The following is a 14682-nucleotide window of genomic DNA, read 5'->3' as shown; positions in this document are numbered from 1 at the left end:
TATTTTGGATCCCTAGCTGTTTCATCAAACTAACTTGCTCAACCTGAATATGGAAACACTCATACAATTAACCAATATGACTTTGAATCCAAGGAGTTTATACAGGAGAGGCCTGTTTTACTTCAAAAGAGAGGTGGGAAATTCAGGATCAACAAACAAAGCTAATGACTTAGCAGGCCTGTGGCTCCTCGACACTGCCATCTAGTGACCGGCTTCAGTATAACATAAAACCCAGTCTAAACCCACCTGAACACGGACAATCCAAACAGTTCCCACTCAAGGGTATACACATTCCTCGTTCCCAATCTGACCACAGTCCTAAAGCTACACGACAAAGGTGGAGGGGGAGCTGACAGGTGGATAAAAAAAAACTGGAAATAGTGATATTCTACACATTACTCTACCCTGATCTACTCTCTCGTGACTGTGCAGCCCACACACCATCTATACGTTTACCGATGAAACCACTGCAGCTGGTAGAATCTCAGTTGGTTACGAGAAGATGTACAGGAGTGAGATACGTAGATCGGTGGGTTGAGTGATGTCACAACAACAACTTGCACTCAACGTCAATAAGACCAAGGGTTTGATTGTGGACTTCGGGAAGGGGAAGTTGAGGAAACACACACCAGTCCTCATCGAGGGATCAGCAGTAGAAAGGGTGAGGAGTTTCAAGTTGCTGGATATCGACATCTCTGAAGATCTATCATGGGCCCAACATATCAATGCATTTAAGAATAACGCAGGCCAGTGGCTATATTTCATTAAGAGTTTGAAGAAATTTGTTATGCCAACAAAGACTCCAGCAAACTTCTACAGATGTAGTACCATAGAGAGCATTCTGACCGTTCACATCACCGTCTGGTATGGAGGGGCCACGGCACAGGACCGGAAAATGTTGCAGAGGGCTGCAAACTCAGTCAGCTCCAACATGGACACCAGCCTCCCCAGTGTCCAGGACATCTTCAGAAAGCGATGCCTCAAAAAGGTGGTATCCATTATTGAGGCCCCCATCACCCAGAACATGCCCTCTTCTGTTTACTACCATCAGAGAGGAGGTACAGGAACCACACACACACTCAATGTTTTAGGATCAGCTCTTCCCCAGGGCACCACTGCTCAATACAAGAAGACATGGCTTTACGGTAAGGGGTGGGGAGTTCAAGGGGGATATTAGAGGAAGGTTTTTTACTCAGAGAGTGGTTGGTGCGTGGAATGCGCTGCCTGAGTCAGTGGTGGAGGCAGATACACTAGTGAAGTTTAAGAGACTACTTGACAGGTATACGGAGGAATTTAAGGTGGGGGGTGAAATGGGAGGTGGGGTTTGAGGGTCGGTACAACATTGTGGGCCGAAGGGCCTGTAATGTGCTGTGCTATTCTATGTCCTATGTTTCTCCCCTCTGCCATCAGATCTCTGAACAGACAATGAACCACACTATGAACTATCTTTGTTCTCTTTCGGCACTTATTTATAAATACATATAATAGTGCATATTTATTTATACACTGTTTTACACAAGAGATTCTGTAGATGGTGGAAATTCAGATTAACACACACACAAAATGCTGGAGAGACTCAGCAGGTCAGGCAGCATCTATGGAGAGGAATAAGCAGCTGGCGTTTCAGGCCAAGACCTGGTAAAGGTTCTGCTGAACGGTCTTGGTCTGAAATGTCGACTATTTATTCCTCTCTATAGATACTGCCTGACCTGCTGGGTTCCTCCAGCACTTTGTGAATGTTTTACACTGCATCTCAGTACTTGCGATAATAATAACACACCGATTTACCAGTTTGGCTGCACTAACTACTGCCACTGTGTCACCCTCTCCCACCCCCCAATACGCTTTGTCAATATGTTTAGATTTGTAATTAGCAGGTAGGGTGCAGGTAGTAACACCCCTGCTGCTGTCCGATTACTGGCGAAGGATTCTATGCTCAGGAGGAACGTGGGACGACACAGAGAGATACGAACACAGTCTGGCTGGACCCGGATACAGGAGGCAGGAAAAATATACACAAACCCTGGTTCGACCCCACTTGGAGTACTGTGGTCAGTTCTGGTCGTCTCATTACAGGAAGGACGTAGAAACTTTAGATGGTGCAGAGGAGATTTACCAGGATGCTGCCTGGATTAATGAGCATGTCTTATGAGGATAGATTGAGCAAGCTAGGGCTTTTCTCCTTGGAGCGGAGGAGGAGGAGAGTTGACTTGATAGAGGTGAACAAGATGAAAAAAAGATATAGATTGAGTGGACAACCAGAGTTTTTCCCAGGGTGAAAATAGCTAATGCAAGGGGACATAATTGAAAGGTGACTGGAGGAAAGTATTGGGGTGTCAGAGGTATGCTTTTCTTTATATAAACACAGAAAGTGGTGAGTGTGTGGAACACCCTGCCAGGGCTGGTGGTAGAGGCAGATATATTAGGAGATTTTTTAGAAACTCTTAAGATAGGTACCTGGATGACAGAAAAATAGAAGGATATGTAGGAGGGAAGGGTTAGATTGATCTTAGAGCAGGTTAAAAAGTTGGCACAACATTGTGGCCCAAAGGGCCTGTACTGAGTTATAATGTTCTACATTTTACGTTAAACCGGACAGTGGAACAAAAGCAAGAAAGACAAATGACCAAACAAGGTCACCCAAACCGCAGACTGGAATGAGCTGAGGTACAGATGACCAGACCCCATTGTTGGTCACTGCAGAAAGGTGGACACTTGCAAAGCAGGTGAACAAAGGCATGTCCGATCGGGAGCAGGAAGGGAATTCATCACAGGAATGAAGAAGCCCTTAGCTCTGAGGCATTGAAACCACAAGCCAATGCAGGTCGTTGCAGCCCCCTGGCCCACAAGCATGGTTATACGATCATAAGCCATCCAGCCCACTGAGTCTATGTGCCATTCGATCGAAGCCGATTTATTTTCCCGATTCTCCCACTTTCTCCCATAACCTTTAAATCAAGATCCACTTTATCAACCTCTACTTTAAATATATCCAATAGACTTGGCCTCTACACCCAGCTGTGGCAATGAGTTCCACAGGCTCACCACCCTCTGGATAAGGATGATGCCAAATTAAACTAATCCCTTCTGCCTGCACACAATCCGTATCCCTGTATTCCCTGAATATTGACGTGTCTGTCCAACACCTCCTTCCATCACTGCTCCCAGCAGCCCATTCCAGACACCCACCACTCTCTGTGTAAATAAAAACTTGCCCTGCCCATCTCCACTAAACTTATTCTCTCTCACCTTACAGCAGTTCCTTTAGTATTTGACCGTTCTATCCTGGCTCCTGCCTGTCGACCCTATTTCTGCCTCAGAACTGGATAAACTTCATTCAGGTATGTACATACGTATGTGGGGACAGGGCGCAGAATGCACCCTGCTGGCCCTTTGAGCCGCACCAACAAGCAACTCCCAATTTACGCCTGATTTAACCCTCGCCTGATCGCCAGACAATTTACAATGACCAATTAACCTACTAACCGGCAGGTCTTTGGACTGTGGGAGGAAACCAGATCACTTGAAGAAAACCCATGCATTCCACGGGGAGGAAGTACTGACTCCTTGATGCTGTCGGGATTGAACTCCAAACTCCAACACCCGCCCTCTGCCTCTGCTGCTGCAGAGAAATCAACAAGTGTGTACAACCTCTCTTTATAGCTCACACCCTCTAATAGAGGCAGCATCCTGTCAGACCCTTCTGCACTCTCTCCATAGCCTCTGCATCCCTTCTGTAATGGGGGGGGAACCAGAATTGATTACAATTCTCAAAACAGAGCCTCACCAAAGTTTTATTTCGCTCCAGCAGGACTTCCTGACTCTCATACTCAGTGCTCCCACCGATGAAGACAAGCTTGTTGAATCCACACAAAATGTTGGTGCCACTCAGCAGGTGAGGCAACGTTGATGGTGAGGATTGAGAGCCGATGTTTCTGGCTGAAAACCTTCATCAGGACCTCTTTCATCCTGAAGTGCTGGCTCTTTATTCCTCTCCACAGATGCTGCCTGACCTGCTGAGTGTGTGTGTTACTCTGGATTTTCAGGTTCTGTAAAATCTTTTGTGTTTACTATGGCTTCTTTACCAATCTATCTCACTCAGCGGTCTCCACTCTCACTTGTCGATCTCAGCAATGGCACCTCTCTTCCTAACCCTTCACAGCAAACAGGGTTGCAAGCTTGGGTTCCTTACTTAGAAAGGATATGCTGAAACTGGAGAGGGCATTCAATGGAGGTTCATGGAAATGATTCCAGGATTGAATGTCTTGTCATATGACGATATGAGCCACGATCATAATAAATGGCGGTGCAGGCTCGAAGGGCCGAATGGCCTGCTCCTGCACCTATTTTCTATGTTTCTATGTTTGATAGCTCTGGGGCCTGTATTCACTAGAATTCAGAAGAATAAGGGGTGACCTCATTGAAACCTATCGAGTGGTGAAAGGCCTTGATAGAGTAGATGTGGAGAGGATTTTCATGTGGTGGGAGAGTCTCCGACCAGAGGACACAGCCTCAGAATAAAGGGGCATCCTTTTAGAATGGAGATGAAGAAGAGTTTCTTTAGCCAGATAGTGATGAATCTGTGGAATTCTTTGCCATAGCCAGCTGTGGAAGCCAAGTCATTATGCATATTTAAGGCAAGGGTTGATAGAATTTTGATTGGTCAGGGCATGAAGGGATAGAGGAGAAGGCAGGAGATTGGGGCTGAGAGGGAAAATGGATCAGCCATGATAAAATGGTGAAGCAAACTCAATGGACCAAATGGCCTAATTCTGCTCCTATATCTTTATGGCCTAAACTCCGTTCCCACCCGAAAGGTACAGCTTTGCTGCTCCTCCATTTCCTCAGTCACATCTGTCCCTTGGTGACCATCTAGTTCCATGTGCAGGCTGGAAACATCTTTCACCATCTTCCTAACAGTGAACTTAGTCAAGCAGTCAAAGTCTATGGGGAGAAGGCAGGAGAATGGGGTTGAGAGGGATAATATGTCAGCCATGATGGAACGGTGGAGCAGACTCGACTGGCCAAATGGCCCAATTTTGCTCCCATGTCTTACAGACATAAGGTACGTGGAAACATACAGTGAAATGGCTTGCTTGTGTCAATGACCACAGTCCAAGGATGTGGTGGAGGGCAAACTCCAAGTGTCGCCATGCTTCTAGTGCCAACACAGCATCCCCACAGCTTACTAACCGTTACTAATCCGTACGCCTTCGGAATGCGGGGGAAAACCAAAGTGCTTAAGAGGAAACTCATGCTATCACGGGGAGAACGTATAAACTGCTTAAGGACAGTGATGGGAATTGACCCCGATTAGTGATCGCTGGCACCGAAAAGCATTGCGCTAAATGCTACGCTGTCATGTCATCATTACTGAAGTGGATCCTAGTAATAGTGACCGTGGATCTGTCAGAGAGCACACAGAATTGACAGAAGATGGCAGCTGGTTCACTAATGCCCTGTAGGAGGGATGCTTTTGCTGGCCACGAAGAAATTAAAATATGGAAAAAAACATTGAACTCTAATGAGTCAAGGACAGTGGAAATAGTCAAACCAATTCTCTTTGTTCTTGCCATGTGCTTGAAGGAATGGAGGCTGCCATTTTGTGAAGTTGCTCTGTAACCTCCACTCTGTGAACTGTTTGATGAATTGATTCTTGCTCTGGAATAACTTAATCAGCGCAATTGAATGTTGACATAAGGAGTTTCTGCTGCTGATCTGCTAAACTTGAGACTGTTCTGTTTATTGTGTACAATGGCAGGTTTGCAGAAGTAATTTCGTTATCTTGACCCAGTGACCGGGTGACTTGGTCTGACTGGTATGAACCTGGGGCGAATAGCACAAAAGCAGTCACCCAAGGCACAAAGTTGTGTAGCCCTTGGCTACATCCAATGGGAAACAGACACAGGTCAGTCAGATGATCATGAGCCAAAAAGATTAAAACACAACATTTGAACTGATAAGGAAAGAGTATACAAATTAGGGGCTTCAAATGTAAAGGGGCGAGAGCTCTGGAGACTAACTATCACAAGGAAGATCCCCATGCCAGGGATTGGGAGAGAAAGGATCAATCATTTGGCCAATGAGACATCCCCTGTCTGTGTTATAAATTGGAGAAGTGTTCTGAGTGAGTATTGCTACAGAGGGAACAGCAGAATTCATGTTTTAAGCTGTTGGCCCGGGGTCAATGTGATTATGTTGTTGTTAGTGCAGAGACAATAAAGTGCGAGCTTTGATTAATTAAGAATTGTGTAGTGAGTTGCCTAACCTAGATCAGACGATACTTGTCAACACTTTCCTTACCTAGTCTGGCAAGTGCAGTTGTAAGGTAAAATATATGGATCAACTCCAGCCTCAGCTTATGCCCTGTGAAGCAGCTTAGCCAATCAAAGCCTACGGGAACGAGCAAGGCCAATAAAATGGTGGGGATAGTCCAGGATCAGACAGCACAGCCACAGAATAGAGGAACGTCCCTTTAGAACAGAGAGGAGGAGGGATTTCTTTCACCAGAAGGAGGTTTCATTGCCAGAAAAGTCACTGGATATATTTAAGATGGAGGCTGATAAGTTATTGATTAGTAGAGGTTATAGGGAGAAGGCTGGATAAGGGGGTTGAGAGGGATAACAAATCATCCATGATGAAATAGCAGAGCAAACTCAACAGGCCAAATGGCCTAATTCTGCTCCATGTCTTATGGTCAAAAATGCTCGGAATTTTACACTGTTTATTTATTTATGTAATTCAGAGTAATTTGCACTATACCACTGCTGCAAAACAACAGGTTTCATGCCATCAAGTCAGAGGTAATGAATCTGACCCAAAGAGAACCCCCGCCCCGCGCTCCCAGATGCTGAAGTGCCTTGTTGGGTGCGACACTGGGTCACACTGTTACTGTTGTACCTACTTGATGAGTTCTTTCTCTCTGATCTCCAGCTGCAACATGATGGCACTGAGTTCCATGTAGAGATTGTTGGCTCGCTCCAGCTTCCTTTCGTAATGCTCTCTGATGTCGAGGGCATGCCTGGAACAAAAGGCAGCAGAGATGTCACTAGGCAGTTCACTCTACTATTTCAGAAAGTGCGTTCCATCAGTGATGAGACTGCGGACTTAAAGTGCTCAAAGACGAGGCAGCCCCTCCCTCTAGTAGCAACCATGGGGCAAGTTTCGAGCTTCAGCTCAGGGATTGGAGGGGAGGGCTGGACTGTGCCCATACGGTCCTCACAGCGTGCTTCTCCCTGAGTGGAGGGTCAGACCATACGGTCCTCACAGCATGCTTCTCCCTGAGTGGAGGGTCAGACCATACGGTCCTCACAGCGTGCTTCTCCCTGAATGGAGGGTCAGACCATACGGTCCTCACAGCGTGCTTCTCCCTGAATGGAGGGTCAGACCGTACGGTCCTCACAGCGTGCTTCTCCGAGTGGAGGGTCAGACCATACGGTCCTCACAGCGTGCTTCTCCCTGAATGGAGGGTCAGACCATACGGTCCTCACAGCGTGCTTCTCCCTGAGTGGAGGGTCAGACCGTACGGTCCTCACAGCGTGCTTCTCCCTGAGTGGAGGGTCAGACCATACGGTCCTCACAGCATGCTTCTCCCTGAGTGGAGGGTCAGACCATACGGTCCTCACAGCGTGCTTCTCCCTGAATGGAGGGTCAGACCATACGGTCCTCACAGCGTGCTTCTCCCTGAATGGAGGGTCAGACCGTACGGTCCTCACAGCGTGCTTCTCCGAGTGGAGGGTCAGACCATACGGTCCTCACAGCGTGCTTCTCCCTGAATGGAGGGTCAGACCTTACGGTCCTCACAGCGTGCTTCTCCCTGAGTGGAGGGTCAGACCGTACGGTCCTCACAGCGTGCTTCTCCCTGAGTGGAGGGTCAGACCATACGGTCCTCACAGCGTGCTTCTCCCTGAATGGAGGGTCAGACCGTACGGTCCTCACAGCGTGCTTCTCCCTGAATGGAGGGTCAGACCATACGGTCCTCACAGCGTGCTTCTCCCTGAGTGGAGGGTCAGACCTTACAGTCCTCACAGCGTGCTTCTCCCTGAGTGGAGGGTCAGACCATACGGTCCTCACAGCGTGCTTCTCCCTGAGTGGAGGGTCAGACCATACGGTCCTCACAGCGTGCTTCTCCCTGAATGGAGGGTCAGACCATACGGTCCTCACAGCGTGCTTCTCCCTGAATGGAGGGTCAGACCATACGGTCCTCACAGCGTGCTTCTCCCTGAATGGAGGGTCAGACCATACGGTCCTCACAGCGTGCTTCTCCCTGAGTGGAGGGTCAGACCTTTAACTACCGGATGGGCTAAGCCAGGATCGTAAAGGAAGTTTCCAGCTACTTAGTTTCTTCAGGCCTGAGGTGGAGGTAAACTTTGTCAGCTCGCTATGACTAACACTGTCAAAAGTGAAAACAATAAGCAAGAGTAAAACAATACGACAATAAACTGTGCAATGCCTCCTCACTCATAGTCAATGGTTTCCGAACTGTTCGATTGCTCTTCCTACACCTCAACAGGACTGTTGCCACACATGTTCCCCCTGGGGTGGTATACTACAACAACAATTGAGGAGTTTCCCCCACCCCCCAACTCAGCCCCTCAATTACTGTGGGAATAGACCACAATAAACTCTTGTAGTAAGCGAGAGTCAGACAAACCATGAATGTTTCAGCCTTTCAGCTCAGAGTGATATGAATGGTTACTTCTTGGTACAGAGATGAGCCCAGCACCGAGCATACCTCAGCTCCTCTCTCCGCCGTCTGATCAATTCTTCATCTAACCGGTGGATGCACGTTCCTTCGCTCTTTATCTTTTCAAAGTGCTTCTTCACCTCTTCCCTCCATTCAGCCTGCAAGCAGAGATCATTTGCTTTACTGGGGGGGGGTGTTTCCCACTGGGACAAGGCTCACCACCGCACGCAGCTTGTGCCCACACACAAAGGTGACTGTCGCTCGACACCAAAACTTGTCTGACTGTGGAGGTTTCATGAACAAACCCAATCTTCAGCGGCAGTGTGGTATCACTCATGGCAAGAGTCACTGGGTTGGGACTGGGCAGGAACGCTGGCTCTCTCTCTCTCTCTCCCCAGTTCAGGAGCCTCAATTACAAGAGGTCCCCATCATTCAGCTTGACAGCCCACAGACAGCACCTGTGTGAGGCACCTTCAGTTTACTGGGGGCCTGTTCTTAAATTTCTTCATAAACCCCCTCGCTTCCCTCCAATAATTATGGGAGTTGCACCAGCCAATATTGAAGCTCTAGGGATTCCACTGATGTTGAGATTTACACATGACAAAGGCAAGTGCATGGTTCAGGTCCCACTTCCCCAAATTCTCATTAATACCCACCCCAGGGGGTTTTCAATGCTGGTTTCTGATACCTACATATGTCCAGTTGTCTTCACACGAATTATAGACGAGGCAAAGAAGCGTAATAGCCAAAAACAACCAGTTTGACTGACTGCATCTGGGCCTACTGCTTTGTTGCCAAGGGCAACTAACCTTGTTCAACGGAGCAGAGACTGGGGACATCCCAAGACAACCCTGTGAATCGGATCTCTCTTGGAGCATCTAAGCCCGACTTGGCGAGTTACCTGGGATTTGAAGTAGGTCTCCTGAGGGGTTCCAAGCACGTCAGCCGATGCGATGTCCAGGTGGAGGAGGATCTGCCGGAAGGACGGCCGGTTGCGAGGTTTACTGTGCCTGAAGAAGAGAGTAGTTGCAGGTCAGAAGGTCATCTGCACCCACCACTGGCCTCACGCTATACACATTAGCTCCACAGGGCTAGCACCACATGGTGGGCCGAAGGGCCTGTTTCCATGGGTACTGTTCTATGTCAGTTGGATTCTATCTCAGCCTTTCTGTGGCCACAGTTTTCCAATCATCCCCAGGGTGCCAAGCAAACCTTCGGAAAGTCAAGGGGTTCACCAAGGTCAGGAGGCCAACTAAAACCCAACTGTTGTGCCAACAGGAGAGATAGAGACATCAGGGGAGAGCTGTAGAGACACACACATGGGGTGGGGGTGGGGAAGGGAAGAGGGAAGAGAGAGCAGAGGGAGGGAGAGAGCGAGGGGGGAGGGAGGCAGAGAGCACGGGGGGGGGGGTTAGGGCGGGATACATTTGTACGAAGCTAGGACATCTCTGACAGTCTCCAAGCACATATGATGGTGGATCAGCCCAATTCATGCCTCTGGTTGCTACGGTTGCAATGTGCAGACCTCCTGTAGTCTCCACTCTATGCCGCCAGAGGGCAGTAGAGTACAGTATACCCCGGTCACACGGGGGAGAGGAGAGTCACCTGCTGCATTCTCCTCTCTCTGTGTCCCTACCGTGGAGTTGGCCAATTATTTGTCACTTGGGCATCAAAAACATCAAACATCGGGTGAAATGTGTCGTTTGTAACAACAACCAACACAGTCCGAGATTCTGCAAGTGTGGCCTCGCTTCCGGTGCCAACTCACAACTCACTCACCCTCTTCGGAACGCGGGAGAAAACCAGAGGAAACCCACACGGTAACAGGGAGAACGTACAAACTCTGCAGACAGTGGCGGGAATTGACTCCTGATTTGTGATCGCTGGTGCTGTAACATGCTAAACCCCCCCCCCCGGTGGTACCGTGCCGCCCCGCATGGTAGGTAACCTCACGCAGCTGCAGAACCTCCATCACTCCTCCTCACCAGGTTTGCTTCATGAGGATCTTGAAGCCGTCAGGACAGGTGGAAGGGACGGGCAGGTGTAGGCTGTTGCTGCCCACACCCCAGATGATGGCTGAGGAATCCACATCCTTGTAGGGCACCTCCCCGGTCAGCAGCTCCCATAGCACCACACCGAACGACCTGTGTCAAAGAGGGGGCAAACACAAGACGCAGGTCAAATTCAAAGCCTCATCTTAACAAACTGAAGGCCAGGAGCAAGCCTATGCAGACCACAGCCAGCAGGGGGAGCTCAGTAACAACCAGGCAATTCATTGGCCAGAGGTGACTTTTAATCCAGCTCCAACTATTCCTCTTTTGTTTTATCCATCTCTTCACCTATATACCTATCCATCTCTCTATTTACTTATTTATTATTGTAACTTATATATTTTTACTTATCCTGCACTGCCGGCACCAAACAGCAAATCTCACTACACCTGTCAGTGATAATTAAGCTGATTCTGATTTCACCACACTTAGGAGGTAACGTAGGACCAAATCAGCCTCCCATGAAATGGGCAACTTACCCTTCCTCATCAGCACCTAACCACATCGCACATGGCAGCAATTCTCACTGTATTCAGATCTTTGCGGAGCAAGAGGAAGCTTTGTTATTTTTTTCTTATGTCTGTGGTCTCTCGTTCTCGACCCAGAACCAGGTGAGGTACGCAGAACTAAGAGGGGCGTGCTGAGGCAAACCGTTCCCTTTAACGTCCGCGTCCATGACAAGATGGCACAAGGAGGATTTGTCTTCACCCATATGGTGGCTGTAAACTGGAATGAACAGCCTGAGAAGGTGCAGGAGGGAAAGACTCTGACATCATTCACAACACGTTTAGAGAAGTACTTGAAATGCCAAGGCATTAAAAACTAAGGGCCAAATATTGGAAATTGGTTAATATAAACAGGTAACTCAGGACCAGCATAGAAACAAAGGGCTGAAGGGCCTGTTTCATACTGTCTGACTCCATGACAGGAAATTGTCTGCTTTTGCTCACATTGCCTTTTGACAATTCAAAAATTGTCAGGCTCAAGGGCAGCTTCTGTTGTTAGAATATTGAACGTTAAAGGTGGACCTCACAATCTACCTCGCCATGGCCCCTGCACCCTGTTTTCTCTGTAAGGGGAACACTATTCTTCATTTTCCTGTTGCTTTTCTCTTGTATTCCCTCAATGTACCTCTCTTTGAAAGGATCTGAAAGTGGCCTGTGAAGTTTATCGCTGTATCTTGGAATATACTCCGACAATCCCAGTTCCAAATTTGATCACACTGCCCCTCAGAAAAAGCTCTACTGAAGCAAACATCTTATTTTCAATTCTTTCTGGAGATTAAGAGCTAAACATCTGTTAGTGGCTGTGAAGGCCAAGTCATTGGGTATACTTAAAGTGGAAGCTAATAGGTTCTTGATTAGTTAAGGTTATGAGGAGAAAGAATAGGGTTGAGAGGGATAATAAATCAGCCCCAATGGGATAGAATGACAGAGCAGACTCGATGGGCTGAACAATCTCGATCTGCTCCTTTATGGTATTATTGAGAAGTTACACCACCACAACCCAATCCCCACCCACCCTACCACACAGCTTACCAAATGTCCACCTTCTCCGACACAGGCTCGTTGCGAATCACCTCAGGGGCCATCCAGGCTACAGTGCCAGCGAAGGACATCTTTGTGCTCTTATCACTCAGCTCCTTGGAGGTGCCGAAGTCAGAGATCTTCACAGCGTCGTCATGGGTAACAAGCACACTGAAACACAAGGCAGGATCCAGAGTCCTCCAGCTCGACATCAGGGCCCCAGCTGTACTTACAGGTCAACAGGCCAGGGTCTGTGGAGAGCCCCTTCCAGCCCACCCCTCTAAATCAAGGCATCTTGTGTGGGCCTGGCCACGTGGATTAGAGTGCCAGGACACAGCTATCTAATATCAGGGACCAGAGGGCAGTGCTCACACAAACAGTGATTCGACACATACCTGTTCTTTCATCTGGGATCTGGGCCGTACCCTCCAAATATCCAGACCTGCCTCTCGGTTTTTTTGCACGACCTTACTTTCCATTTTTTATTTTCTATTTATGATTTATAATTTAAATTTTTAATATTTACTATCAATTTGTACACCAGGGAGCGGGAAGCGCAGAATCAAATATCGCTGTGATGATTGTACGCTCTAGTATCAATTGTTTGGTGACAATAAAGTATAAAGTATTCTTTCCTTCATTAGAACTCGTAACACTCGCATTATGTGTATGTTCTTGTATTTTCTATAAGTCATCTTAAATGTCAGTCTGCACGACTACTTTTGTTAAGGAAGTGCTTAGGAATATTTTTATGTATACAGGTGTATTTCCATCAAGTCAAAGCAAATTTATTAAAGTACGTACACGTCACCATATACTACCCTGAGATTCATTTTCTTGCAGGTATTTATGGAAAATAGAGAAATGCAATAGAATTTATGAAAAACTATACACAAACACACTGACAAACAATCACTTTGCAAAAGAAAACAAGTTGTACAAATAAAACCTGAGAAATGTAAAGTCCATGAAAGTGAGCCTACAGGCTGTGGAATCAGTTCAGAGTTGAGGTGAGTGAAGTTATCCACACCAATTCAGGAGTCCGGTGGTTGTAGGGTAATAACTATTCCTGAACCTGCTACTGCAAACTCCTGTACCTCCTTCCTGATGGTAGTAGTGAGGACCGGGGATGGACTAGATGGTGGGGGTCCTCAATGATGGATGCTGCGTTCCTATGACGGCACTCCTTGTAGATGTGGTCAATGGTGGAGAGGGCTTTGCCTGTGATGGACTGGGTAGTGTCCACCACTTTCTGTAAATCAGGTGTAATATTACTGGCATATGCTGTGAAATTTGATGTCTTGTGGCAGCAGTACATTGCAATACACAATAATAAAAAACCACATATAAATTTTAAATTAATAACTAGTGCAAAAAGAGAGGGAAAAAAATGCCAAGGTACTGTTCATGGGCTCATTGTCCACTCAGAAATCTGATGGTGGATGGGAAGAAGCTGTTCCTGAAAGATTGAGTGTGTGTCATCCGTCTCCTGTCCCTCCTCCCTGTGGTAGCACACAGAAGAGAGTACACACATCCTGAGTGATGGAGGTCTCCTTTTAGAGGTGAGTTGTAAATAATATACAGTACAACTGCTTTGTGTAGTTCCGCGATTACAGACTTTTTTCATGTGTGTGTAAATGCACACGTTTACTAGGATTTATATATGTGGAGCGTGCACGCACATTTACTGGAGTATGGAAGGGGATGAGGCTGGTCATTTAAAACTGAGGTGTGCAGAGATCTCTTCCCTCAGAGGGTAGTGAATCTCTGGAATTCTCTGAACCCCGAGGGAGGTGGAGGGCAGATCATTCTGTGTAATTACAATGAAGATGGGCAAGTCCGTGAAGCAGCATCCATCATGAAGGACCCACGTCATCCAGGCTCCCGAGCTGTTGCCATCGGGAAGGAGGGACAGGAGCCTCAGGTCCCTCACCTTCAGATTCAGGAACAGTTATTACCCTCCAACCAGCAGGCTCTCGAGCCTGAGCCAGGTCTCTCAGCTCATCACTGAACTGACTCCACAACCCACATACTCACTTTCAAGGATTCTGTAACTCACATTTCCAGTATTATACATTTAGTTATTGTTGTTATTGTTTGCATTTGCACAATGTATCTTCTTTTGCACGTTGGTCGTTTGTCAGTCTTTGTTTGTGTGTAGTTTTTCAGTGATTCTATTGCACACCTTTGTTCTGTGAATGCCTGCAAGAAAATGAATCTTAGGGTCGTACGTATATGGTGACATTGACAATAAATTTTGTTTGAACTTTGACAGATTGAGGAGTTCATGGTAATGGGGAACTGGAACAGAAGAAGAACTGGAAGCAGCATAGATCTGTCACAACTGGGCTGAACAGTCTGGCAGGTTGAGGGGCTCTTATTTTCCTTGTGTTTTTGTGCTCTCGTGTATTTTTGCTTG

The 14682-nt window shown here is 47.3% G+C and overlaps 1 protein-coding gene across 11 annotated transcripts in view; it reads right to left on the bottom strand.

The window, feature by feature from the left end:
* Window positions 1–14682, bottom strand: part of si:ch211-45c16.2 (mitogen-activated protein kinase kinase kinase 13) — a 204334-nt gene that overhangs the window by 40317 nt on the left and 149335 nt on the right. For all 11 annotated transcript variants that reach the window (XM_063051540.1, XM_063051543.1, XM_063051541.1 and 8 more), the window contains 5 exons: window positions 12276–12434; window positions 10672–10830; window positions 9588–9696; window positions 8735–8844; window positions 6905–7021 (listed from right to left, as the gene is read on the bottom strand). In XM_063051540.1, coding sequence (XP_062907610.1) covers window positions 6905–7021; window positions 8735–8844; window positions 9588–9696; window positions 10672–10830; window positions 12276–12434 — 654 coding nt within the window. The remainder of the gene's footprint in view (window positions 1–6904; window positions 7022–8734; window positions 8845–9587; window positions 9697–10671; window positions 10831–12275; window positions 12435–14682) is intronic.

Source organism: Mobula hypostoma, chromosome 6, assembly GCF_963921235.1.
Source record: "Mobula hypostoma chromosome 6, sMobHyp1.1, whole genome shotgun sequence".
Lineage (NCBI taxonomy): Eukaryota > Metazoa > Chordata > Chondrichthyes > Myliobatiformes > Myliobatidae > Mobula > Mobula hypostoma.
This window is presented reverse-complemented; position numbering and strand designations above follow the sequence as displayed.